Source organism: Symphalangus syndactylus, chromosome 13, assembly GCF_028878055.3.
Source record: "Symphalangus syndactylus isolate Jambi chromosome 13, NHGRI_mSymSyn1-v2.1_pri, whole genome shotgun sequence".
Classification (NCBI taxonomy): domain Eukaryota; kingdom Metazoa; phylum Chordata; class Mammalia; order Primates; family Hylobatidae; genus Symphalangus; species Symphalangus syndactylus.
In genome coordinates, this window is record NC_072435.2 from 88033539 (window position 1) to 88059916 (window position 26378).

The 26378-nt window shown below is 40.6% G+C and overlaps 1 protein-coding gene across 2 annotated transcripts in view; it reads left to right on the forward strand.

The window, feature by feature from the left end:
• PLEKHG7 (pleckstrin homology and RhoGEF domain containing G7) overlaps positions 1 to 26378 on the forward strand; it is a 68243-nt gene that overhangs the window by 36368 nt on the left and 5497 nt on the right. For both annotated transcript variants that reach the window (XM_063614263.1, XM_055235600.2), the window contains 8 exons: positions 1136 to 1231; positions 1775 to 1876; positions 5746 to 5859; positions 14114 to 14288; positions 15852 to 15967; positions 16327 to 16420; positions 21683 to 21762; positions 23590 to 23743. In XM_063614263.1, the coding sequence (XP_063470333.1) occupies positions 1136 to 1231; positions 1775 to 1876; positions 5746 to 5859; positions 14114 to 14288; positions 15852 to 15967; positions 16327 to 16420; positions 21683 to 21762; positions 23590 to 23743 (931 nt within the window). The remainder of the gene's footprint in view (positions 1 to 1135; positions 1232 to 1774; positions 1877 to 5745; positions 5860 to 14113; positions 14289 to 15851; positions 15968 to 16326; positions 16421 to 21682; positions 21763 to 23589; positions 23744 to 26378) is intronic.

A 26378-nucleotide genomic window follows, 5' to 3' on the forward strand; every position in this document is an offset into this window, starting at 1 on the left:
ACTGGAGGACTCAGTATTTTTTTTAAATAGCAAAATTTCTATAAAGCAAAGAATCTTACAGCAAAAGTAGTATTGCTTCCAAATTGTCCCAATCTATCTGTAGTAATGAGTTCTGTTTCTTAACAATCATGTTTTAAATGCTTGGATATTGACAGATTTCCAGACAACCAATACTCCATGGATTTTAAAAGGTCTAAGTGGTTCTTGACAGGCGGCCTCCAGACCAGCAGCATCAGAATCTCTTGGGGACTTGTTGGAAATGCACGTTCTCAGACCCCATCACAGACAAGGGTGGGGCCCAGCAAGCTCTGGTGTAACAAAGCTGCCAGGTGATTCTGATGCAAGTTCAAGAACCACTCACTATACTAATGAAATAATACAAGAATGGGGATTGGAGAAGGGTATCTATCTAAAGCCCAGTCTTTTAACCCCTAAAATTCTTGAAATAATTTGTCCTTTTATCCCTTTGAATGCTTCCCGTCTTACGTATACAAAGTATTTCTTTTTCAATAAATTGATCTATCTGTAAGTGAGGACTATACTTCTTTTTCTTTTTCTTTTTTTTGACTTGCTTTGTAGTTCTCTGGTTTGTGAAATCATCAAATTGAGTAAAAATAACATAAAAACTCCCTTAATGTTTTCATCCATGTTTAATGCCTCTAAACAAACTGAAACATTTTACCAGTTATCAGAGATTAACTCATTAAATCTCTACTTTTAATTCCCTGAAAGTAAAGTATATTTGAGTCTTTTGCAGAAGAAAGAGCATATGAGAACACACCATGAATATTGTTTTGCTCTCAAGTTAGTAGTGTTGGCAAGAAGAGAATCTTTGGGATTTCTTTGGCACTAGAAGCAGAGGAAGCCCATTTGGACAGATCATGTTCAATAGGAATGTTGTTAGAATTCACATAAGCAACCACAACTTTCATACTGAAAAGCTCATTTCCAATATGTTCTTTGAAGCTTAAATGTGACCATTTGTCTTGAGTATAACACTTAAACCTTGAGAGTGCTGATTTCTCCATTGTTTTGTAAAGTTATACCCAGGAGGTTTATGTTTAATGTTCTTGCAAAAGGCATGTTGCAAAATTAAAAAACAGAAATTAATGTGTATATATTTTTTATTTCAAAGATTTTTATGAATACACTAAAATATCTGCAAACTCATGAATATCTCCTAGATGTGGATTTATGGAGACTTTTTGCAAACCTGGAGGAGTTAACTCAGGTGAGTCAAGTAGGAAGATTTATATTTTAACATTCACTAGAGGACTGTGAAAATTCATGCTTGGTCTGTTCTTATGGCTTGTATTCCATAACACGTCTCCATATTCCATTCCCAGTCAGGACTTCGGGTTAATAAGAAAGAAGTTGAAATATCCATTGATGCCTTTCCCATAAATTGTAGATATTACTTACCCTTTATTTGTCATTTTTCCATGGCTATTTTAAAAAGTGAACACATTCCTAAGATTTCCATCATCTTCATAAATGTTTATTTTCAAATGAATGTTCTCTTCTCGCATACATTATAAATAAATAATATTTTTCCTCTTAAAAGAAAAGGAAGAGAGATAACAAGAATTTATTTATAAGAAATACTTATAAGAAAATATATATTGGAGAGTGGAAGAAATAAATCTTTGAATTTTGCTAGGAGATACATTTGAAATGGGAAACATCTGTAAGAATGATACTTGAAGTTAAACAAATGTTTATTCCTTAACCCTGGGTGTGTGCCTACTTTTGTTTTCTTTCTCTCTGTCCCTAGACAAGCCTTGGTTTTGTGAACAGTCTCTTTGGCATCATCAAGGACTATGTAGACGCTTCTGAGATTTCCTCATCACTGGATTTTATTTCCGTGCTCACAAAGGTAAACTCCTTCCGGGAGACCTCAGCTTCATGAAGTAAAATCACCCACCTCCCAGGACAGTTGTTTATACCCTACTTGATTTTTCTTCTCCATGGGAAAGTTCTACCTCCACCCTCCTACAAAGGAACTGTCCCATTCTCTGCCAATCAACATTTTCAAAAATAACTTGCAGATTCTGTTTTCCCATCTTCACGTCTCCTGTGTGGGTTTTATTAGCACAAAAATCTGCATGCATAGAAAAGCCATTTCCAAGCCTGTTTTTTAAGTGACTTCAATTTAAAGCAATATTCATGGCCATAGTTTAGTGTCTGCTAATTATGTAATTCAGTTGTTTTAACGAAAGTACCAGTTTCTCAGAAAGAAACAGAATAAACCTTCAAATCCATCAACGCTCTTGATCATATTTCTGTGGGTGAAATGAGAAAAGAGGAAAACCTGTACCCTGAGTTTGATAAATGTTATTTATTTCTTGAGTAGACATTTGGACATCCTCCCCTACTTTTCTTACTTTGAGGTTTTTAATCTAATTTCATTTAGCAAGATTTGAATTTTTACACTCCACTTTTTAAGAAAAAAAGATAGATTGAGATTTATTGAGAACTTCCTAAGTGCTATGTATGGAGCCAATACCCTGTACACAGTAATATGAAAAATTAAACAAACACCTTGCTTTTAAGACATTTTAAGTCTTGTGGGGGAGAAATTAATCCAATAATGGCACTAATGATTATATAATCAAAGTAAGATAAATGCTGGGGAAAAGGAGGAACATAAATATAATGAGTGTCCCACAAAGGAAACCTTGTAAGTTGGGATAAATAGTAGGGCAGTCACAGGTGGGAAATGCTTCCTGGGGATATGACGCTTGAGAAGATACGTGAAGAAGGAAGAGTTTTAACAAGGCAAAAATAAGCTGGAAGATCCTTTAGTGAACATTGAAAATGGGTTTAAATAAGAAAATCTTTGGATATTTTTGTTTGTTTGTTGTTTCGTTTTTTTTTTTTTTCTTTAGACAGTCTCACTTTGTTGCCCAGGTTGGAGTGCAGTAGTGCGACTTCAGCTCACTGCAACCTCCACCTCCCAGGTTCAAGAGATTCTCATGCCTCAGCCTCCCAAGTAGCTGGGATTAAAAGCGTGCACCACCACGCCGAGTTAATTTTTGTATTTTTAGTAGAGATGGGGTTTCACCGTGTTGGTCAGGCTGGTCTCGAATTCCCTCCCAAAATGCTGGGATTAGAGGAGTGAGCCACCATACCTGGCCCAAATTTAGTTTTTAGTAAATACTCTGGAGAAATGTCAGCTTCTCATCAAAACATGTAAGCATACTTAGAGGCCACGAAAGAATGGGATATTATTAGGCTCTTTACTAAGGGTCTATAATAAACCCACATATGAATGCCCCATGCTATGTTACAGATGTGCAATGATGTGTTATAAAAACTTTTCCTAAATGTAAAATGTTCTAATCAGCCAGATGAGAGTCAGTTGTGCCACGGTAGCAAATGACCTCCAAATCTCAGTGGCTTGGTTCGTGTCTCACTATGCTCTGCTTCCAAGTTGTCTTGACCCTGGGACCTCTGCTGATTAAATGGCCACTACCTGGAACATTACCATTTGGAGACCATGGCAAAGCACTCACTGGCTCTTTGAGTTTCTGCCTGAAACAACACATGGCATGTCTGCTCACATTTCATCAGTACATGGCCAAGCTTACCTTCAGTGGAGCAGCTACATATCATCCTCCCCAAGAAGAGCAAAGAGATAAACAGGAAACAGTCTACCCGTGCCTCACAAGAAGCTCACCAGCTGGAAGATAGGGACATCTTGTTATTCACATGTGAGCCATCTGAGGAAGTCAATGAGATAGAAACTGAGGCTTAGAGAGGTTAGATAATTTGGCTAAGATCATATAGCCAATGGGTGATAGAACTGGACATCTAAGCCTGACCATTAATGACTCTATTTTTGGGGGTGGTGGGGGTGGACAGAGTCTTGCTCTGTCACCCAGTCTGGAGTGCAGTGGCACGATCTCAGCTCACTGCAACCTCTGCCTCCCAGGTTCAAGCAATTCTCCTGCCTCAGCCCCCCAGGTAGCTGGGACCAGAGGTGTGCGCCACCATGCCCAGCTAATTTTTGTATTCTTAGTAGAAACGGGGTTTCATCATATTGGCCAGGCTGCTCTCGAACTCCTGACCTCAGGTGATCCACCCGCCTCGGTCTCCCAAAGTGCTGGGATTACAGGCGCGAGTCACTGTGCCCAGCCCCATTAATGACTCTTAATCTTGGCCTCTAACCAGTTACCTCCTAGTTCCAACATTTCTCAGGCATCTCAGTGCCTCATGAGAAGACCCTCCCTTTACCTCCAAGTCCTTTTCAAGGCCCAGCTATCAACATTCCCCTCCAAAATAAACTCACATCATCTTTCAAATTACTTATTGCTGAAGCCAAAACTTGACATTGCTCCCTATAGTGTTTTGTCTTCTAAGGTCCTATAGCAAAATATTTTTCTAGGTTTCACCATCTCTGGCTTTGTTACTGTCACTTCCGTTAGTGGTTTTTCAGGCTGGGTCTGCTTTCTCTACTCACCAGCAAGTGTGCTTTCCTTCTCCAATTTCACCACATTGGGATACTATTGGAAATTCCTTAATGCAGCCCGTGAGTCATTATATTAATCAATAAACCTATCAATGGATACATAAGCTTAGCAACATGGTAGACACTATGGAATCCTGAAGAGAGTGCCTGCCAGTAACGAGCCAGAGAATTGCTGAAGAGAAAAAGAATTACCATCATTCCCAAGAAAGACGCTTAACTGAGATGGTGGCATGTGGTTCAGTGTGCTCAGTTTACCCATTATATGTATGAATATATGTATATATAAATTAATAATTTGCCCTGTTCTAAAAACAATTTTAGGTGGCTTACAAATGTGTAGTCATTATAGCAAGTTTAAGACATTAAATAAAAATAATGAAGAAAAGGAAACACAAGCATTAGATTGAGTAAGATAAAATGCATGCTACTAGATACAGTACGCTGAATAGAGATGTCCCAAATTTCTTTTTTTTGGAGATGGAGATGGAGTCTCCCTCTGTTGCTCAGGCTGGAGTGCAGTGGCGCGATCTCAGCTCACTGCAACTTCCACCTCCCGGGTTCAAGCGATTCTCCTGCCTCAGCCTCCCAGATAGCTGGGACTACAGGAACACGCTGCCATGCCCAGCTAATTTTTTGTATTTTTTATTAGAGACAGGGTTTCAACGTGTTGCCTAGGCTAGTCTGGAACTCCTGAGCTCAGGCAATCCGCCTGCCTCGCCTCTCAAAGTGCTAGGATTACAGGCGTGAGCCACTGCGCCCAGCCAAGATGTCCAAAATTTCTACAGGTTTGGAAGCCAGCAGAATTAAATGCATGGAAATTTTTGAGACATATCAGATGAAAAGTTAAGTGTCCTTACTTTAATCACTTACTATCAACACAAGCTTGACATCAACCAACAACGTCACCCAAATCAAAGGCAGTATTTGTTACTGGGTGTCCTGGAGGGTGTGGCGCCTGAAGAAAGCTTAAACAGAAGTAAAAGGGTGAATTAAATCAAGACAGCCTAAATAGAATTTTCTTTAAGTATAGGGAGAAAAAGACTATTTATTGAGGTGTCAGCTGTTTATTATGAGAGTACTCTATTCTGTTAAAAGAATGTTCATGTGGAGATTACCTGTGTATTTCCACGCAGTTGTAGCGCCTGCTTGATCATGGCGACTCCTCCACTTTTCCCTGTTCTAGTTAATGATCAAAGTGTGGAGAAATAGTCTGTCAGGGCTCAATGCTCTACTGAACTTGTGTTCATCCTCCTTCTGCTCTTCCTTTCTTGCAGTATTTCCGAGGGAGTCTCTGTCAGAGCCACCAGACCTACTGCCTGAACTATTCAGCTGCTATCTTTTATCTGGAGAGCCTGAGGCAGAGAGATGACTTTGGAATTTATTTAAAAGTAAAGTATCATTTTCTTTTCTTTCGTATTTTTCTTGATGCTTTTTGGGTGTCACATGTACTGGGAATGATTATATCTAAATTAAACGGGAAAGAAGAAAACAAAATGATCAATAATACGTTTTAACTACAAATCTGCTTACCTCATAAATACATTGTCCACTGCACACTTAGGAATATTAAATGGTGCACATCTGGAAAGATTATAGTATCTAATATCCCCCCTGAAATTTTGGCTGGGGCTTAAAAATATTTTCTTTGTTTATTATTTTATTTGCGGTAGAAATTGGTACATTGTAAGGAGAAAACTATAGTAAGAACCCGAGCTTTGTGACTTAGAAGTTTGGCTCTTGCAGGAGTTAGTTCCAGTATAGAAACTTGGGACATCATTTACACTGTATTCTACATGAATGCTGCCCCCTTGATTTGAGTATAAAGCACAATGTCACTGTTGCCCCTGGAGTCGTGCCAATATGGCAGCTCTGGGTCCCACAGCATTAAAAGAAGAAATTTCTGCCGGGGTCCTTCAGCATTTTCTAGTAGCCAAGCCTAAAACCAATCTCCCCTGACTTCTCTAATTCCGTTGGTCCCTGCTTTGATATTTCTTTAGTCCGAACTGAACCTTTTCAGTCCTGTGCCAGAGCCCTTTTGGATCATCCAGAGAAAATGGTCCAAGCCTTTCCAGAAAACCAGCTCTTCCCTGCAGCTGTGAGAAGTCCCTGCCAGAGCATGACCTCAGAGGCTTGGGAGGAAAGGCTCCCATGGTCCCCAGTGACTCAGCTGTGAATCAGTGGGCTTCCGCCACAGCCTTGATATGCCAGGAAGCCTGGGTATGCCAAGGATGAGAAAAGGGGAATAATCTTAGGGAAGAGACTTGGCCATATTTTTGCAGCTTCAGCCCTTTAGTGTTTTTTTGTTTTTTTTTTTTTTTTTGCTACTCAAACTGAAAAGTGATAGCTCATTAGATTTCCAAATGCATGAATAATCATATTGCAAATGTTTCCCCTAGAAGCTGATGGATTACACTCTTAGCTAGGCCCCCAAACTGGGAGAATCCAGGTTCCTTTCTATCCCTTCCCAGCTGGGAAAGAGATTAATTTAACAAGGTCCAATTATTGTTTTCAAATAACTTTGGAAAATCCTATATACACGTATTCAAAGCCAAATGATTTTTGACAAAGGCACCAAAAACATACATTGGAGAAACAACACTCTCTTGAGTAAACAGTGTTAGGAAAATGGAATATCTCGATGCAGATATTCCCTACCTCTCACCATATGCAAAAATCAAATAAAAATGAATTAAAGATTTAAGTGTAAGGCCTGAAACTATAAAACTGGTGGAAGAAAACATAAAAGAAGCACTTGAGGACATTGGTCTACACCAATATTTTAGGGCTAAGACTTCAATAGCATAGGCAACAAAAACAAAAATAGGCAAATGGGACTGTATTAAACTAAGCGGCTCCTGCACAGCAGAAGAAACAACAGAGTAAAGAGGCAATCTGCAGAATGGGGGAAAATATTTGCAAACTATTCATTTGACAGGGGACTAATACCTAGAATATACAAGGAACTCGAAGATCAAAAAAATAAATTCCAGTACAAAGTGAGAAAACAATCTGAATTGACATTTCCCAAAATGAAACATACAAATGGCCAACAGGTATATGAAAAAAAATCTCAACATCATTAACCATCAAGGAAATGCAAATCAAAACCACAATGAGATATCATCTTACCCCAGTTAAAATGGCTACTATTTAAAAAGATAAAATAACAGATGCTGGCAAGGATATAGAGAAAAGGGAACTTTTGTACACTGTTGGCGGGTATGTAAATTAGTGCAGTTGTTATAGTAAACAAAATGCAGGTTGCTCAGAAAACTAAAAATAAAACTACCATCGATCCAGCAATCCCACCATTAGGCATTTAGCCAAAAGAAAGAACTCAGTGTATCAAAGGGATACCTGCTCCCCCATGCTTATTGCAGCACTATTCACAATAGCCAAGATATAGAATCAATCTAGTGTTCATCAACAGATGATTAGGTAAAGAAAATATAATATATAAGTGCAGTGGAATATTATTCAGCCAGAAAAAAAGAATGAAATATTGTCATTTACAGATGAAACTGGAGGTCATTAAGTGAAATAAGCCAGGCACAGAAAGACAGATATTGCATGTTCTCATTCATATGTGGGAGCTAAAAAAAGTTAGTCTCATGGAGATAGAGAGTAGGATGATGCTTACCAGAGGCTGGGAAGCAGGGAGAAGGGGGTGAAGAGAGGTCAGTTAATGGGTGCAAACATACAGTTATAGAAGGAATAAGTTCTAGTGCATGATAACCCACTAGGGTGACTATAGTTAACAATAATTTATTGTGTGTTTCAAAGTAACTAGAAGATTTGAAATGTTCTCAACCTAAAGAAATTATGTTAATAATTATGGTTATGGCTATCCTAAATACCCTGATTTGATCATTACACATTGTACACATGTATCAAAATATCACATGTGCCCCATAAATATGTACAATTGTATATGAATACAAATGTGTATGGCATCCAGGGATATTTTGGGAAAGGTAGTAGAGGATACAGTGCTGTTATAACACATGATGCCTTTTTTTTTTTTTTTTTTTGAGACAGAGTTTTGCTTTGTCACCCAGGCTGGAGTGCAGTGGCACAATCTCCGCTCGCTGCAACCTCCCTCTCCCAGGTTCAAGCGATTCTTCTGCCTCAGTCTCCAGAGTAGCTGGAACTACAGGTGACTGCCACTGTGCCTGGCAAATTTTTTATATTTTCGGTAGAGATGGGGTTTCACTATGTTGGCCAGGCTGGTCTTGAACTCCTAACCTCAAGTGATCCACCTGCCTCGGCCTCCCACAGTGCTGGGATTACAGATGTGAGCCACCACACCCAGCCCACATGATGCTTTTATAATGCATAATACTTTACCAGACACTTTCTCAAACATCTCTTAATTCTGAACACAAACATGTAAAGTTGATTACATAGTTCCTTTGTGTCCCTGAGGCTCAGAGAGGTTAAATGACATTTGCAAGGCCACATAGCCAACAGGTGGCAAAGAAAGAACCCTAGAAAGATTTTCAGGCAAAAAAATCCAGTGTTCTTCATATCAGAACTATTTCCAATTCCTTGGGGCTATGTCCCATCACCATGGAACTATTAGCCTCATGAAACAAAGCTGAGAGGTCAGGGAGAGACTTGCAGATACTCAAGGTGACTAGTGTTTGAGCCCTTCTTATGGCCTGGACACTGTGCTACATGCTGGTCATCTGTCATCTTCTTGTCTACACACTAACTCTGCAGAATTTGATATTGTTCCCGTTTTTCAGGAGTTTAGACAAATTGGGCAACATGCTGAAATATATGTTTGTTCTAGGGCAGAGGTAGGATTGAATTCAGACCTGTCTGAACTCAATGTTGAATCTCCTACAATGTTCTCTTGTAAACAACGTTCTTGGCTGCCTGAAATTGACCTATAAATTCAGTGGGATAAATTTACCCTCCGCACCACATGAGGCTAAGCTTTATGAATGTATGTACTTTATCCTGGTGCACAGTAATGGGATTAGAATTCTTCCTACTGTTTGTTTTTTAATTTATTTATGTATTTATTTATTTATTGAGACAAGGTCTGACTCTGTCACCCAGGCTAGAGTGCAGTGGTACAATCACAGCTCACTGCAACCTCAGACTCCTGGGCTCAGGTGACCCTCACACGTCAGCCTCCCACATAGCTGGGACTACAAACATGTGCCACCACGCCTGACTAATTTTCTAATTTTTTATAGAGATGGGGTCTCGCTATGTTGCCCAGCTTGTCTCAAACTCCTAAGCTCAAGCGATCGTCCTGCTTACTATTTTAGAAACAAAACGATGCAGAGGAAGAAACTGGGAACTTCATACCAAGTCTCTTCATGCAGTGCAACTAACAATGGCTAAGAACTCTAGCTGCCATGGACTGAGTGAGATGTGCCAGGCTCTGTTCTAAGCACTTTGTGAGAATTATCTCATTAAAACCTCTCACCAACCTAATGAGGTAGTCACTCTTGTTATCTACATTTTACTGATAATTTTTAGAAAGGGTAAGTAAATTTCCTGAGGTTCCAAGAATTCTGGTTACCCCATCCTAATGCTGCGTCCCACTAAGACAGATTTATTAGGACATTTTATTTTATTTTATTTATTTTGGAACAGGGTCTCACTCTGTCACCCAGGCTGGAATGCAGTGGCACCATCATGGCTCACTGCAGCCTCAACCTTCCACGCTCAAGCCACAGGACGTATTTTTATCTGGGGCCCTTGAATCCTTTCACAGTTCCCCTAAGCACTTTGGATATTTATTATAAGGCAAAAGTAGCCTCCACTGATCTAGACTCATCAATAAAAAGGCCTTTTACGTCCAATCTCTCTCAATGGAAGTGTTATTTGCCTTCCCTAACGGACCTGAAAAATGAAGTCGATAGAGAGATGAAAGGAAAACTTACAGCTTTACTTTTATAATGTCAAGCCATTCTTTTTCTCTCTTCTGAAGTTTTCTGAAACACAAATGCTGCCAACATCCCTGCCTGGATCCTTCTGTAAATTATTTACCATGGATGCTTCTTGCCAATTGTTACCTTGAGGAGTTTGATGTTTACACTTTGACCCTGAATACCACTGCATGCTGGCAGCCACAGCTCTTCCCCACAGCAGGGCAATTTAGGGCAGTGGCCTGGGTCAGTGAGTTTTCTTGGGAGGGCAGGGGCCTAACTGCTGCTGAGAAATCAGTTACAAGAACTCCCAGCCACCCAAGAGGTCCAGGACCCGAAGGTTGCACTGGAACGCTGCTGCCTGTGAGTCAACATGGAAATCCGCCGCTAAAGCACAGCCCTGCTCCCCTCCACTCCCAGCCTTATCTTCATCTGTCGTGCTAGCTTCTGTCTCCATCCCTGCCAACCTCAATGAGAACCACAGTCATTTGGAGGAGAACTTGGAGATCATCTAGCCAAGAGCCATCTAGCCAGACTGGAGTCTGAGGTTGCAGTCAGCTATGATTGGACCACTGCACTTAGCCTGCGTGACAGAGTCAGACCCATCCTGTCTCAAGAAATAAATAAATAAATAAATAAATAAAAATAAAACAGTTGGAAAAACTCTAATCCCATTAATGTACATCAAGATAAAGTACATACATTCATAAAGCTTAGCCTCATGTGGTATGAAGGGTAAATTTATCCCACTGCATTTGTAGGTCAATTTCAGTCAGCCCATAACACAACATAGGTTTAAGTTCTACAAGAATGTTGTTTACAACAGAGCATTGTAGGAGATTGAACATCGGGTTCAGACAGGTCTGAATTCAAATCCTACCCCTGCCCTAGCACAACCATATCTTTCAGCACATTGCCTAATTTGTCTAAGAAGAGAAATCGGAGGTCCAGAGAGAGAAGGTGGTCCTCGGAGCCTGGCTCCTGGAGCTCCATTCACCATGCACTGTGAGCTCATTCTCATGGCCAGCCATCTGTACATAGGGGAGAGGAGAAGATTGAATTAGAGACAGAGTCTTGCTCTGTTGCCCAGCCTGGAGTACAGTGGTGCTATCTTGGCTCACTGCAACCTCTGCCTACCGGGTTCAGGCGATTCTCCCACCTCAGCCTCCTGCGTAGCTGGGATTACAGGCGTGCGCCACCATGCCTGGCTAATTTTTTGTTGTTGTTGTACTTTTGGTAGAAACAGGGTTTCACCATGTTGGCCAGGTTGGTCTCGAACTCCTGACCTCAAGTGATCCTCCCACCTCGGCCTCCCAAAGTGCTGGGATTACAGGCATGAGCCCAGCCAAAAGATTGAATTTGGCAGAATCCCCATGACAAAAAGTCCAGAATGTTTTCCAAAACATCCAGCTGAGCCAGGTACTATGGCTCACACCTGTAATCCTAGCACTTTGGGAGGTGCGCAGATTGCTGGAACCCAGGAGTTTGAGACACTAGCCTGGGCAACGTAGTGATATCCAGTCTCTACAAAAAATTTAAAAATTAGCCAGGTGTGGTGGCCTGCACCTGTGGTGTCAGCTATGTGAGAGGCTGAGGTGGGAGGACCACTTGAGCCCAGGAGGTCAAGGCTGCAGTGAGCCATGATCATACCACTGCACTTCAGCCTGGGTGACAGAGCAAGACCCTGTTCCCCATCCCCCTTAAAAAAAAAAACAGCTGATAGTGTGGGAGGAGAGTGAGACCTCACCTCACCCCACCAAGGACATGGTCAAGCTATGAAAGACAAATGCAAATTGCTAGGCAAGAGGCTAGGAGGTAAAAGGGGAGGGTTTGTTTAAGGGGGAAGAGAGAAAGAACTCTCTCTTTCCAAAGAAGAGAATGGAGCCAGCAAAATAGTAGGGGCTCTTGGGCTGTGTATTTGACCCCTCTTCACAACCCAAAATCTTCAGTAAAATAAATATGCATGCTCACAAAACATGTCATGAGGGAGTTTACAGCAGAAACTAACATAGGAAATCAAGAGGATATGTCTGTTCCATGTTGTTCAGGGAAGAAACAGTGTACATGGAAACAAGAGTCCAGGGGCCAGAGGAAGCCGTTAGAATCTCAGTCCCGTGAGTTGGTAAATATCTAGGGGAGGAGTTTGGGCCTCCACAGGCCATTGAATTGGTGGGGGGTTGAGCTAATAGTACCTAGATCTTCAAAATGCAAGGACTGACACGTGGGCTTGAAGACATCTCTGGGGATGCAGCAGGAGTCTCCTGCAGTGTGCCTGGCCCACCTGAGGATGGCCCTGAAGGGTCTGGGTCACAAGGCAAAGGATTTAACCTGGAGAATGAGAGGAGAATGGAAGGTGGAAACGAGGCAACAGCCTGCAGCAGGAGAAATATTTAGTGTAAGGGCAGGATCCTTGTTGTAGTCAATTCAGGCTGCTAGAACAACACACCATAGATTGGGTGGCTTATAATCCACAGGACTTTGTTGCTTACAGTTCTGGAGGCTGAAAGTCTCCCGGTGCCAGCATGGTTAGGGGCTGGTGATGGCCCTTTTCTGGGTTGCAGACAGCTGTCTTCTTCTTGTAGCCTCTCATGGTGAAAAGAGAGCTAGAGAGCTCTCCGGGACCCCTTTTATAGGGACACTAATCCCATTCATGAGGGCTTCATGCCCATGGCCTAATCACCTCCCAACAGCCCCACTTCCTAATACTGCTCCATTGAAGGTTAGGATTTTATTAGGTTGGTGCAAAAGTAATTGCAGTTTTTGGCATTAAAAGTAATATTATGTGGATTTGAAGGAGAGCAAACATTTAGTTGATATTAATCCCTTTATCGCTGAACTCAGGGTCAATTTGGTGTGAGTGGGCAGGGTAAGAGAAGAGGAAGAGAACACACACACCCCTATACTCCTTCCTGATGTACCCATCTGCATGCTGGCCAGCGACCACGTCCATGCCTCATTTGCCACCTTCATTAAAGCCAGAGCCCCTTACGTTCAAGGAAGCTCACATTCACAGAAACAGCACAGCAGATAAAACAAATGTAAAAGCTATTCTCATGTTTACTCAGGTTTCTCAAACATCACTTATGGAACCCCAATGGATAACCCATGGCAATACTTACTACAATTACTGAATTACTAAAATTTCTTGTCTTCCCCAGTGCTGGCATACCCTAGAACTGCCTCTTCTTCCAAACCCCAACTCCAAACTCTCCCTATTGAAAATTGTCCACATCTCTACCTCTCTCCTCTTCTCTTTGTTCTAGATCAACTGAGCCTCTTCAACTTCTATTTTCATTTCTCTTCCTTTTTGATCATTACCCTGATCCTGCCCAACTGAGGGGAATCAAGGAACTGACCCAACAAGCAGGAATCCTTCTTTTTCCCTTCTGCCTCTCCAGTCTCAATTCTCAATTGTCCTAACTGCATCACAACAAGGATGAGAACAAAGCTGGTGAAACCAGAACTCTGCCCCGAGGGCCGGGGAAGAAAAGCCAATGGGCAAAACTAAATTCACTCTCCAATGAGAAGAGTAAACAAGGCTGGAACACACCTATGATTACATCTTATCACTACTGCTAATAGAACATGCACTTTTCAGGGGATTTAATTTGTGGCTTATAAATTGTCCCAGCAAACTCACAAGTAGGTCCTGCAGTTACTGAGTAAAATCTCCAAGAACCTCTCATATCTAGGCTTCTTAGTGGCTCAGTGGGCGAGGTGATCATTCTGATATGGCTGCTTTTGCCTTCCCCAGTGGTGTGAGCAGAATGAACAATGCAGACGGCTCCACCTGCCTGAGCTACTAGTGGCCCCACTTCAGAGGCTCACTCGATACCCGTTGTTGCTGAAGAATATCTGGAAAAGGAGCACGGACTCTGCTGAGAAAATCATGATCTACTCCATCAAGGAAAAGGTGGAAAAGTCCATCCGTAAGTCCCTGAGATAAGTGAGCTTAATTAAAGAATTGTGGCCTTGTGACTCCTGGAAACCCTCTGGGCTTCCGTCCTAGGAGGTAATTCCATTGATTTGAGGTCATGGCTCTTGGAAATGTGGATTCGAGTGTGAATGCATTGTAAATCAAATGCACACAGAACAATGGGCTCCAGTCACATCCTGGCGAACCCTATGAGAACTCTAGCACCAAGTTTACACAGGATGTGACTCTGTCTCCAAGTGTTTCGAAGTGAGTTCGGGCAGGAAAAGTTCTACTTCCCAGATAACTGAAGGCACTTTGTTTTTAACAGCCATACTGACCCCACACACAAAGCAAATGGGAGTAAACACCATGGAAAGTGTGTCCAGAGGATAAATTACCATTCATCATTTCTTAAATCACCGAAAGCCAAGGTCAATGTGAAACTACTGCCAACTGCAATCTTTAAAACTGAAATTTGAGAATAGGAACTGAGCAGGCCCTATGATGACTTAAGTTTGTTTGTGTAACTCTGTATAATTGAAATTCACATAAAGAAGTTCATGATTTATGCCCATAAACGAAGATTTCCTGGTAGGCATCAAAAGGGAACAGTTCAAATTGGTGATATTCAGCTGTACATAATTTTTTTCTTTTACAAATTTAAAAGTAAAATGATACTGCCTGAAACAGGTGCTTTAAAGAAAAAAAGTAAAATGACTGTTTAATTGGGTTTTTCTTCTGTTTTTAAATTTTTTATTCAAATTCTAAAATTACCTGAAGAGCTGGAATTAAGTTTATCAAGCGAATAAGACAAAGAATCTCTTAAAGATGACTTCTTTAAGCTTTAGAAGTAATCTTAAGGATTATTACTCATTTGGATGGGTTTGTGAGGAAAGATAAAGCAGCACCTCTGGAAATTCCTCAGTGAAAGATGGATTCTCATTGTTGGGGGAAGAGATCTGTGTGGCCTCCCTTTATGTCTATTACCTTAAAGATGGTGAATTCTGAAGGGTTCCACTAACAATGTGATTCTTCAGGTCTTTTACTTGCCCTCCATGTTTTCAAAAAACATTTCAAACCCTCAATAGCAACATGTTATTAGAAAACATTGGAAAATGAATATAAACCTTGCAGAGAGAAATTGAGTTCCTACCAAAAAAGAAATAATCACCATGATCATGAAGTGAATATATACTTTTATGATTGAGACAAAAACATATGTTTGTCCTTGTTAGTCTGATTTTTTTTCTTCCTCTAATTACAGGCTGTGTGGTCTAGGGAATAAGAGAAAACCACCAAGGATTTTATTAGTAGTATTGAAATAAGAATACAAAATATACTTTCAACCTACTGAATTAAATTAGCTAAGCTTCATTTTTCTCTGTAAGAGGCTGATTCCAAATTAGTGAGTTTTCTAAGATGCACGAACAGCAAGCAATATGTGAAATGAACTTAATATATTGTCTGGCTCCAGGGGCAGCCAGTGTTTCTAAATGATTCCTGTGGACCTTGGTTAAAATTTGTACTGCAATGTCACATGCACCTAAAAATATACTGACTATGTCTTGTCTTTCAGGGGACTTTGAAGGAAAAGTGAAGTGGCTGGACAATTTCCAAAAATTTAGATATCTACAGGAGATTATAGTGTGGCCACCGCTTTGGGATAGAGATAAAAGGTTTTTCATTCCAGAGGTACAAAAAAAAAATCAATTAGAACTTATGTCCATTTCTGGAATCTGGGCATTCAGATAGAAATACAATCATCTTAGATGTCCCCATCTGTCCACTTGAAGAATAAATCTAGTTTCACGAACAAGAAGTAAAGTCTTCATCTGTAGGGCATTGTATGCGGGGAGGCTGAGGTCGCTGTGCCATTCTTATGATGGTCCTTCTGCGAGGTTTTTTTTCATTGTTTCCCGTTCCCATGTCCATCTGCTGGCATTTCCAAATGTCATGAACTTTCTAGATGGAGTTAATTGCCCCAGCTTTTTAAACATGTTCTCTTCCAATCACTAACAACATCTCTTTTATTTTCTCCCTTGTTTTACAAGTGTTTGAAACACATTTTTAAAGAACAGACGGCAGAAAACATCTTGTCACCAACCAACAGACACCTTCTCTATGAAGGAAAATTAACTCTTGCAGGTAAATAACTGCTTCCTTTAAAAACCCAACATCTGTGCCGCCTTGTAACTTGTTTGACTGCCAGTAATCGAAGAGCAGGAGGAATTGTGTTTGCCTATGTTCCAGGTGATGGAGGGTGTGAATCAGAGAGTACCCTATGGAGTCACACAGACTCAGGATTGAATAAAGACTTCACAACATAACTAGCTAGGTGCCCTCTGTTTTCTCTCTGTAATGGGATAACTGTAACTATTCCATAGGATTGTTAAAACAACATACAAGAACAACTTTGCTCACTGTCTGGAATCTAGTAAACGCTCAGTCAATGGCAGCTGTTATCATCATAATCGTTGTACTCCTCCAATGAGCCAGACAATCAAGCTCTCAAATGTTTATGGAGAATCTACTATATTATATAGTACACGTTGTGCTAGGTAGGTACCATTGGAAGATATAAAAACTCATTCTGTATAATTCTTTCCCTCTAGTTGGGAAGCTCTGCCTTATTACCAGACCTGCAGGATAAGTTCAGAAAAGAAGAGAGTCCTTGAGGCTGGAGTGCCCTGGAGAGGCTTCGTGCAGTCCGTGGGACTGGAGGTGGGCTTGGAGGGGCAGGAAGGATGAGGTCAGTGGAAGGACAGGAGGGAGGTCATTCAGATAAAGAGCACAGCCGGAGAAGTCTTGGAGGCAGAAGCCCCCGGAGAAACTTAGTTTCTGGCAGAGCACATAGGAAGCCAAGCCTCTGGGGCTGACTGCCTGGCTCACTCCCTGCCCGGCCTTTTCTGCCTGTACAACCTTGGGCCGTTTACAGTGATCGCCTGTGCTTCAGTTTACCTTTCTTTATTGTGAGGATTAAATGAACCAACAGATGTATAAGCACTCAGAAGAATGATTGACACAAAGTACATGCCCAGTAAATATCATGATGACCAGAGAGGCTGCCTGGCTGAAATAAGATTTGGAATCATTTATTTATTCATTTCTGCACAAAAGCTTGACCAGGCACTTACTGAGTGTGAAGTCCTGTGGGATGGGATGTTGCCTAACAGTGGTGATGTGATATCTGGTGGGGAGGGGCTGGGAAATAATCCCTTAATACGTGTATATTGAAACTCTGCTCTATTTTAGAGGTAGTCTGGATGTCAGGTTAGGACATAATCCCCACCTGGCAGCTGTTAAATAAGGAAGGTGGACATGTCCAGCATTTTATATCCAAGGGCTTTTTCATACATTGTCTCTTTCCAGTAGGTTAAATAGAGAAGTTGCTTTTAATCCCTTGTTATAGGTGAGAGATATGGGGCTCAGGGAGGTTCTATATCATGCCCAAGCTCACCTGGTGGGTAAATGACAGAGTACCAGCTGGAGCCAGGCTGCCTTGGTCCAGCTGGCTTCCAGAATCAGAGCAACTGCCTTGGAAACCAAACAGAAGGACCCATCCAGGAAACTGCAGGCAACCAGAAGTCACTGAGCTCCCAGACAGGAAAGTGATAGGTTAAAAGGGTGTTGAAGAAAGCGTTGTTAATAAGCAGTGTTCAAAACGGCATAGAGGAGACCAAAGCAGAGAGATCAGTGGTGAAACCGGAAGTTCAGTGGTGAACAGGGCGAGGTGAGAAGACTCTGGGCCTGTCTGTTGCTCTACCATTTTTAACATGTGGTCCACCCACCCCCCACTTTCATTTGAAAAGATAACAATTTTAACTTTTCTTTAATGTTATTTACAACTTCAAAGTAATTATATTTTATGACAAGAACAAATCAAAGTAATAAAGCAAAACATTATCTGTGTTCCCGCATGTATCTTTACCTCCAAAATTAGCCCCACCTGAAATTATGCGAGACTTTGGTTCACTCCTTCCCTTTTCCTACCTACCTCCCAGTACTGCAAGATGCACCAGCTTCTCCTAAAACATTAGAAATGGGCATGATAGCAAAGGACATGGGAGATATTGCAAAAGCAAAACCAGGAAGACTTTATGATCGACAAAGTGGATGAAGAGGAAATGAGTATCAAAAACTGTTCTAATCTATGTATCTGAAAGTTTTGTTGATAATGTCGTGAGTGGTAGAGGGAGTGGGTCAGGGAGTCAATTTTAGGGTTCAGGTTTGGGCATAATGAGAACCCACAGGGAAGCTGGAGGAGCAGCTCCTGGTGAGTGAAAGTCTAAGTCAGATGTGAATTCATGCATCGCGTGGGTTCAAAGTGACTGTCATAGATGTATGGGTTGGAAGCTCACCCAAGAAAGACTCTTTACAAACAGACTCAACTTTTCCAGAAAATGCTTCTTGTACAGTCAAATGTGGTAGTATGGAGATGAACTACGTAATGTCACTAACACCAGGCAATTGTTTAATGGCATATGCTGTATTAGTCAAATTCCATCAGAGATGGAGACTCTATGTGATGTAGTCTACATGGTATCAAGTCAAGTGCAAAGTCCTGAGACTGGACTCAGATTTGAGCATGGAGATTTGATGGGGCAGGGTGATAGTGTTAGAAGAAACAGGACATTTCACTTCTTGGTCTTTTGGCTAAGATCAAGTGAGGAAAAAAAGGACATCATTTTAAGTTAAAAAAGCATTGAACCAACAGTCAGGGGATCTAGCACCAATTGTAGGCTTTGGGAAAATTTAAATTCTCTTATTCTCTTTTGTAAATGTTATTGCTGCTGCTGATAATGATGATGACAATGAGGATGAAAATGATGTGATGAAACCTAACACATACTGTGTTTCCGAATTTCTCCCAGCCTTAAAAACTGTACTCTTATAATCAAATAAGTATATGTTCTCATTCCCAGAAGGTACACATTTTCATAATTTGTTTCATAACTTGCTTCATGGAAAACTAGGGCCCCAATAGATGGTAGATAAAATAATTATCACTTTCTAGAATAATGTCTGGAACATTATCTAGAATAACATCTGGAACACGTAGAAGGTGTGCTCCCTGCCTGTTTGTCAAAATAAAATAGTTGAAATTAGAAGGAGAAAACAAAACTATTTCATTTTGACAATGATCATTGAGCTGACGCATACATGAGTAGCAGAAGATGGGAATAGCAAATTTTACAGGTTTGAAGGTTGCTGTGGACTGAATTGTGTTCCTCCACTAATCACATGTTGAAGCCCTAACGTCCAGTATGACTATACTTGGAATAAGGAAGAAACGCAGGTAAAATGAGGGACTCAGGCTGGAGCCTTGATCTGATAGGATTAGTATCCTAATCAGAGCAGGCATCAGAGAGCTCACTCTCTCTCTGTTTGCCATGTAAGAACACATCCAGAAGGTGGCTATCTGCAAGCCAAAAAGAGAGCCCTTATCAGGAACCGAATCGACCAGCACTTTGATCTACTTCCTAGGCTCCAGAACTGTGAGAAATAAATTCGTATTGCTTAAGCCACCCTGTCTGTGGTATTTTGCTATGGCAGGCTGAGCTGGCTGTTCACAGGTCTAGTGCTGTACCATTCCTAGCCCTGTATATCAGCTGTCGTATAGATTCAGCCACTGGAGACAGACAGGTTAAAAAAGATAGTTTATTTCTCTCTTGTTAAGTTTCAACCTATATGACAACTCCACTCCATGAAGTCGTTAGGAATCCAGATTCCTGCTGTCTTATTCCCAAATCTAGGATATTGCCTTCTTCTATGTGGCCCAAGATGACTCACCAATATGTCTGCGTTCCACCCAATGAGAAGGAGAGACAGGGACAAGAGAGCTTAGCCCTGCCCTTCATGAATATGACTCAGAAGTTGCATGCTTTGGCTCACATTCCGTTGGTCAGAATTTAGCTCCCTGGTCATATTCAGCAGCAAGGAAATGTAGTCTCTATTCTCTGAGGATGGGGACTCACTAAAACTTGGGGATTCCACTGCTACAAGAGAAGGGGAGAATGGTTTTCAAGGGACAACCAGAAGTCTTTGTCACAACTTGATTTATGAAAAGTTAAGTTTTTAATATGATTTTTAAAAAAACTATTCAAGGACTATTTAATTTGAATAAAATACCTGATTTCTCCCCTATGCAAATATAGAAAAAATCTTTTCTCTAAACTTAAAGAATGAGAGGGGATAGAAATGAATCCTAAATGTTTTATCTACTACTTTAAATCTTCCAGGGGTAAAAATATGTAAGAAAGAACTTCTAGAACAATATATATATAATCTAAATAGAACAAGCCGAAAAAATTTACTGGGTTTTCCTATGATTACTCTGAGCACTTGTCACATCCCCCTCCAAAAACCTTTTCCTCCGAAATCACTTAAATTTAACCCTTTTTTCTAATTTCTAAGGGATAGAGTAAAATAAGGAAGGAGATGCCTTATTCTAATACTTGGTTTCTCTTCTACTACTATTCCCTTCTTAGGGAAAACTGAAGAAAAGCTATTTGCCTTAAGTAACTATTAAAACTAATATCAGAAAAGTTTATAAATATGAAACACATGGAGAATATCTAAACATTTATAGACACTTTCTAAAACTTGAGAAATAAGGAGTTTTAATGACTCTCAACCTAGGCCGCCATAACAAAATATCACAGACAGGCTGGCTTAAACAGCAGAAATTTGTGTCTTACAGTCTGGCGGCTGAAAAGTCCCAGGCCAAGGTGATGGCAAATTCAGTTCCTGATGAGCGCTCTCTTCAAGACAAGGAGTGGGGGACAGGGTGGGGGTATCCGGTGTCTTAAAGAACACTAATGCTGCTGGATCAGTGCACTAGCCTTATCACCTCATTTTACCGTAATTACTTTCTTACTCCAAATGCAGCCACCCTAGGGGTTTAGGGCTTCAACACACGAAATTTGAGTGACACAGTAGCATAGCTCATAGCAGTGAGAAAATGCCTTTTCTCTGGTTATGTGTGCCTTTGCCAATAACCACCCAGAGGAATCTAGAGGCAAAAATGCTGCAAGATCAATCAGTTGATGGATTTACCCTCAGCTTAGCTGAAGCCACTACAAATAACATCTGAGTTATCTTAGATTCAAATGAGACGCATCATAAATTCAATGTCTTTAATGTTGGAAGCTTGGCCTCTCATCAAGTCTCTGCTTTAGGAAGAAATCAATTCAACATTGAGGCAGGCAGCTTTCTGACCTACATGATTGGAGCCCCTGGGGTGCTCCAGTTTTGTTTTCTAAGGAATTCATTGAAAAAAAAAAAAAAAAGAAAGAGAAAGAAAGAAAGGAAAGAAAGAAAGAAAAAGAAAGAAGAAAGAAAGAGAAAGAAAAACTCTTCTACTTAACAGTTTCAAGTCCCCATTTCAGCTTCTCTTTTTTTCCTCAGAAAGCACAAGATTCCTAGATGTTTATCTGTTTCTCTTCAGTGATTTCCTCTTAGTTACGAAAACTAAGCGCAACAAAAAGGTAAAATGCTGCTATTTCAAAATACGTTTCTAAATAAGTTTGCTAAATGAGTTTAGAAATATTTCTAAATAAATTGTGGTAAAAATATGAAATATAATCTTATACATCGAGCTGAATCTTTTCATCTAAAAAATGAAGGCAATATAAACTATTGGGTTTTTTAGTCATAAAGCTCTGAATTAAACAAATAAATGAAACAAAAAAATGCAAGTTGCATTTCTCAAGGATGTCAAAAGAGGAATACATTTTTAGAACAACTTAATCTATAAACTTGCAAGCTAAGTCCCAGAAGCCGCAGGACTTTGCCTGACCTGCCTAAGCAAAGTAACCCAAAACATCTTTGTCCATTTTGGCCTGTTCCTTTTCTGAATTGGCCACCACAACAAAAATAGCCAGAGTAGGGCCCCTCTGAACTGTCTACTGTCTTGTGTCGAGGTAGTATTCAACACTCATTCTGATTTGAAAGCTCACGTTATTTCTGAGAAATAATGATTTGGGAGTGGAGGAGAGAGGGAGCCCTGATCTCTCAGTGTCTACCTATATAAAAAGCGTAGAAGCCAAACATGTATGTAGCATCACAGACTAAATGAGTAAACTGGGAGCTAGAGCTGCAAAATCTCTATAGGGAATAGGGATTTTTTTCACGTACTTAAGTATTATTTGTTACTATTATTGTTGTTGTTATTTTTACTACCCATTAAGCCACTGGTCTGCTGCTGGTCCCCAAAAGGCTTTCTGTCTAATTTACTATTTCACAGTCTGTTTCCTGAATGGTGTGTTTGAGTGGTATCAAGTAGGGAAGTTTCTCTAAGGCTCCCAGACACCTGCTCTGAGAGGTGGGAAGAGGAATGCAATGTCTTCAACAGTCGGAGATATCTAACGTTGCTTTATTCCATTCATTTCTTTACCAAGTGACTAGCCTTACATAGATAAGATCATGAGACTAGCTATGTCGTGTCTTTAAATAAACTAAGCTTCTACATGGCATGTTGGTTAGTTGAGCTAAATCTTTAAGCAATAAAATAGATACCCATTAATCAATCTATGAATAGCTAGTCGGTGTTTGGGGAGGGAATGGGTGTACGAGAATATTAAGAGTCACAGTTTCGGAATTTGTATGACCTCCCATTTTAAGTTACTCAGACTAGCATGTCTGAACAAGTCAAGTTCTGAAAAATCTCTACCCCCTTCAAAAAAACCTTGATGCTTGCATAGTTGACCTTCACGTCAAATAATGGTACAAATCAGAGTATATGAATTAATGGCAGCCGATGTTGATCATATAATAAGCTGATATTCTGGTTTTATGCGTCACAAGTTGATTCCTAAAGTAAGGAATTGTATCAGTTTACATGCCTCTTTGCTATTTTATGTACAATTTATACCATGCAGGTCACAATTTTTAATTTTTACCCCCTTTTAAAAAATCACCATCTTATGTGTTCAAAACAGTTTCAATTGTTTGTAAATTCTAGAGCATGGAATCTATTTAGAATTCAGTGTTAGATCCCAGGCATACAGTTGGCCAAAGTGAGGCCCCCTTTCTCATTCATCGAACTCAATACTATAGAGAGATTAAGACACTAGGAATGAAGAACTTCCCATTGACATGAGGGTGATTTAAATGTTTCCCAGTTATGCATATCAACCATTATTTATTCAGGTAATGAAACTTGGAGATCTGAAACACTTTGCTGCTGGACATGGTGGCTCACTCCTGTAATCCCAGCACTTTAGGATTGAATCTATTTGCTTACAGATGCACTTTAGATAAGTGTGCCAATATTTATTTCCTGTTTATTGCATTATTTTTCTTGTTAATTTCAGAAACTTGGAGGCTCAGACCCTGGTTTAATGTGTCCTTCTTTTACTCCTGAGTTGCAAGCAGTAATAAAAGACGGTGGTTCGTGTACAGTACTCGATCAGCCTATTCCACTAGATAGATTGGTAGTCAAAAATATTGAACCACTCCATGTGTCAGGTATGTGTCTATTTTCATTATTCAGCTCATCTGTTTGCCATCACAGAGTTTTATATTGGCCTTTCTTGGTAGCAGGACGTAAATCCAATTTAAGTCTTCATAAAAACAAGACTGTGTTCCTATGTGTCTATATATCTTTCACTTTATGAATTAGTTATGGTGTCCAGTGCTTGAGTGATAGCTCTGTTACTCGCTAGCCGTATGACCTTAGACAAGGCACTTCAGTTTTCTAAGCCTTTGCAAAATAGGGATAATAATATCTATTTCAGTGAGATTCTGTGAAAATTAAATAACAAATGTGATGCATTCAATAAATGATAGTTGCTACTAGTATTGTTATTATAGTATCATTAATACTATTGCTATTATTAAAACACTGAGAAACCACGACCAGACATGCAAGAGTAAGATATTTTATTACCCTCTATTAAAATCATTATGCCAGAAATATATATAGATTCATATATATATATACACACACATATATATGCATGTATCTACATGACACATGCATCAGAAATATGTATCATTTTTAATCTTTTATTCAAGTATTTCTTAAGTATCTCCTGAGAGCCAGGAACTCAGCAGGCCCTGCAGATACAAAGATGAATAAGAAACAGCCGTTGACCTTGGGGAGCTCTTAGAATAATGAAAGATCAGTAAATCCTCTGTCAGAAAAGCCCTGGGACTCTGAGTTACTCAAGGACATTTCAGTCTGCTCAGGGCTTGAGTGGGCGGCAGTGTTCAGGAGGAAGCAGACACCACTCTGCCTTGGCTAGAGACTCCTAGACCAGCTGAGGCCAGGCAGGTGGGGACTGACTTCCTGTCCCCATGGAGGGGCCGGAAAAGAGAAAGCGCTCACCATCCCCCTCAATTCCCATCCCAGCAGCCAAGCCCAGAGCTTCAGTGACGAGCATAGGACTGACTCATACATAATAGAGAAACCTTAAAGAGTGAATGAATGAATACACAAACAATAGTAGCAAATACTTACATAGTTATGCTACATAACTAAGTTATATATTTAAATGCTGGCCGGGTGCAGTGGCTCATACCTATAATCCCAGTACTTTGGGAGGCCAACATGGTAGGATTGCTTGAGGCCAGGAGTTCGAGACCAGCCTGGGCAACATAGTGAGACCCAGTCTCTTATTAAAAAAAGAAAAAATAGGCTGGGCGTGGTGGCTCACACCTATAATCCCAGCACCTTGGGAGGCTGAGTTGGGCAGATCACCTGAGGTCGGGAGCTCGAGACCAGCCTGACCAACATGGAGAAACCCTGTGTCTACTAAAAATACAAAATCAGCCAGGCGTGGTGGTGCACACCTGTGATCCCAGCTACTCTGGAGGCTGAGGCAACAGAATTGCTTGAACCTGGGAGGTGGAGGTTGTGGTGAGCCGAGACTGAGCCATTGCACTTCAGCCTGGGCAACAAGAGTGAAACTCCATCTCAAAAAAAAAATAAATAAATAATGAGGTACAGCAGCACACACTTGTACTCCCAGCTACTCAGGAGGCTAAAGCTGGAGGATGGCTTGAGCTTAGGAGTTCGAGGCTGCAGTGAGCTACGATTGCCACTGCACTCTAGCCTAGGTGACAGAGTGATACCCTGTCTCTAAAAATAAAAATAAATAAATTGTAAAAATTTTAATGCCTTACATATATTAACCCATGAATTAATATAACCTCTCTCTCCAAGAGCAGAAGGGAAGCCTGTATCCAGAAAGATAGCCTCTGCCTCCTGTGTCCATTCTTTCTATTTTCAGTAAGATTTGCTGAAAGGTAACAGGGCAGACCTTAAAGCCTCTTGTATTTAACTTGACTGGGACCAAAGTCTGTGTAGGCCAAAATCTGCCAAGCCAGACTGCGGTTCAGGAGCAAGCCACAAAGGAGTATGTCAAGGTTGCAAAACCTTTGCTTGGTGAGTGTGCTCACTTTCGGTGTGAGCTTCTTACCTGCCCAAGGGATGGCAGAGGAATGTAGCTAAAACAAAGCTTCAGTATGTGGCGGCTGGAAATCTTTTCTGTGATTTGTTTAGTTTACTTTTTCATGGGGAAAAATATCATAGAAGAGGGCATCCTGTGCTAGGAATTTATTCTCCTACTACAGTGGCTATAGTTATAGATTATGATATAGTTATAGTTATAGTTATTTATAGTTATAGTTAGTTATAGTTATAGTTATATGCTACAGTTATAGATTGTGGCCTGACACATAGACTTGAGTAAAGGAAGGTGCCAGAACACCCATGAGGAAGAGGAAGCAGCTCGGCTGAGGGTTCAGTGTAGTCACAACCCTGCCAGCTTTAAGACTTGAACTTTATGGGAAATCTAATGTCACCGGATTACCTTGAAAGATGCATGTTTTTTCTCCTCTATTTCTTCTTTTTTTTAAATTAAAATATCTTTTTAAAAACATTATGCTTCTGGGACCAGGCGTGGCGGCTCACGCCTGTAATCCCAGTACTTTGGTAGGCTGAGGCAGGCTGATCACTTGAGATCAGGAGTTCAAGACCAGCCTGGCCAACATGGTGAAAAAATACAAAAAAATTAGCCAGGCGTGGTGGCACACACCTGTAATTCAAGCTACTCGGGAGACAAAGGCACGAGCATCACTTAAACCCAGAAAGCAGAGG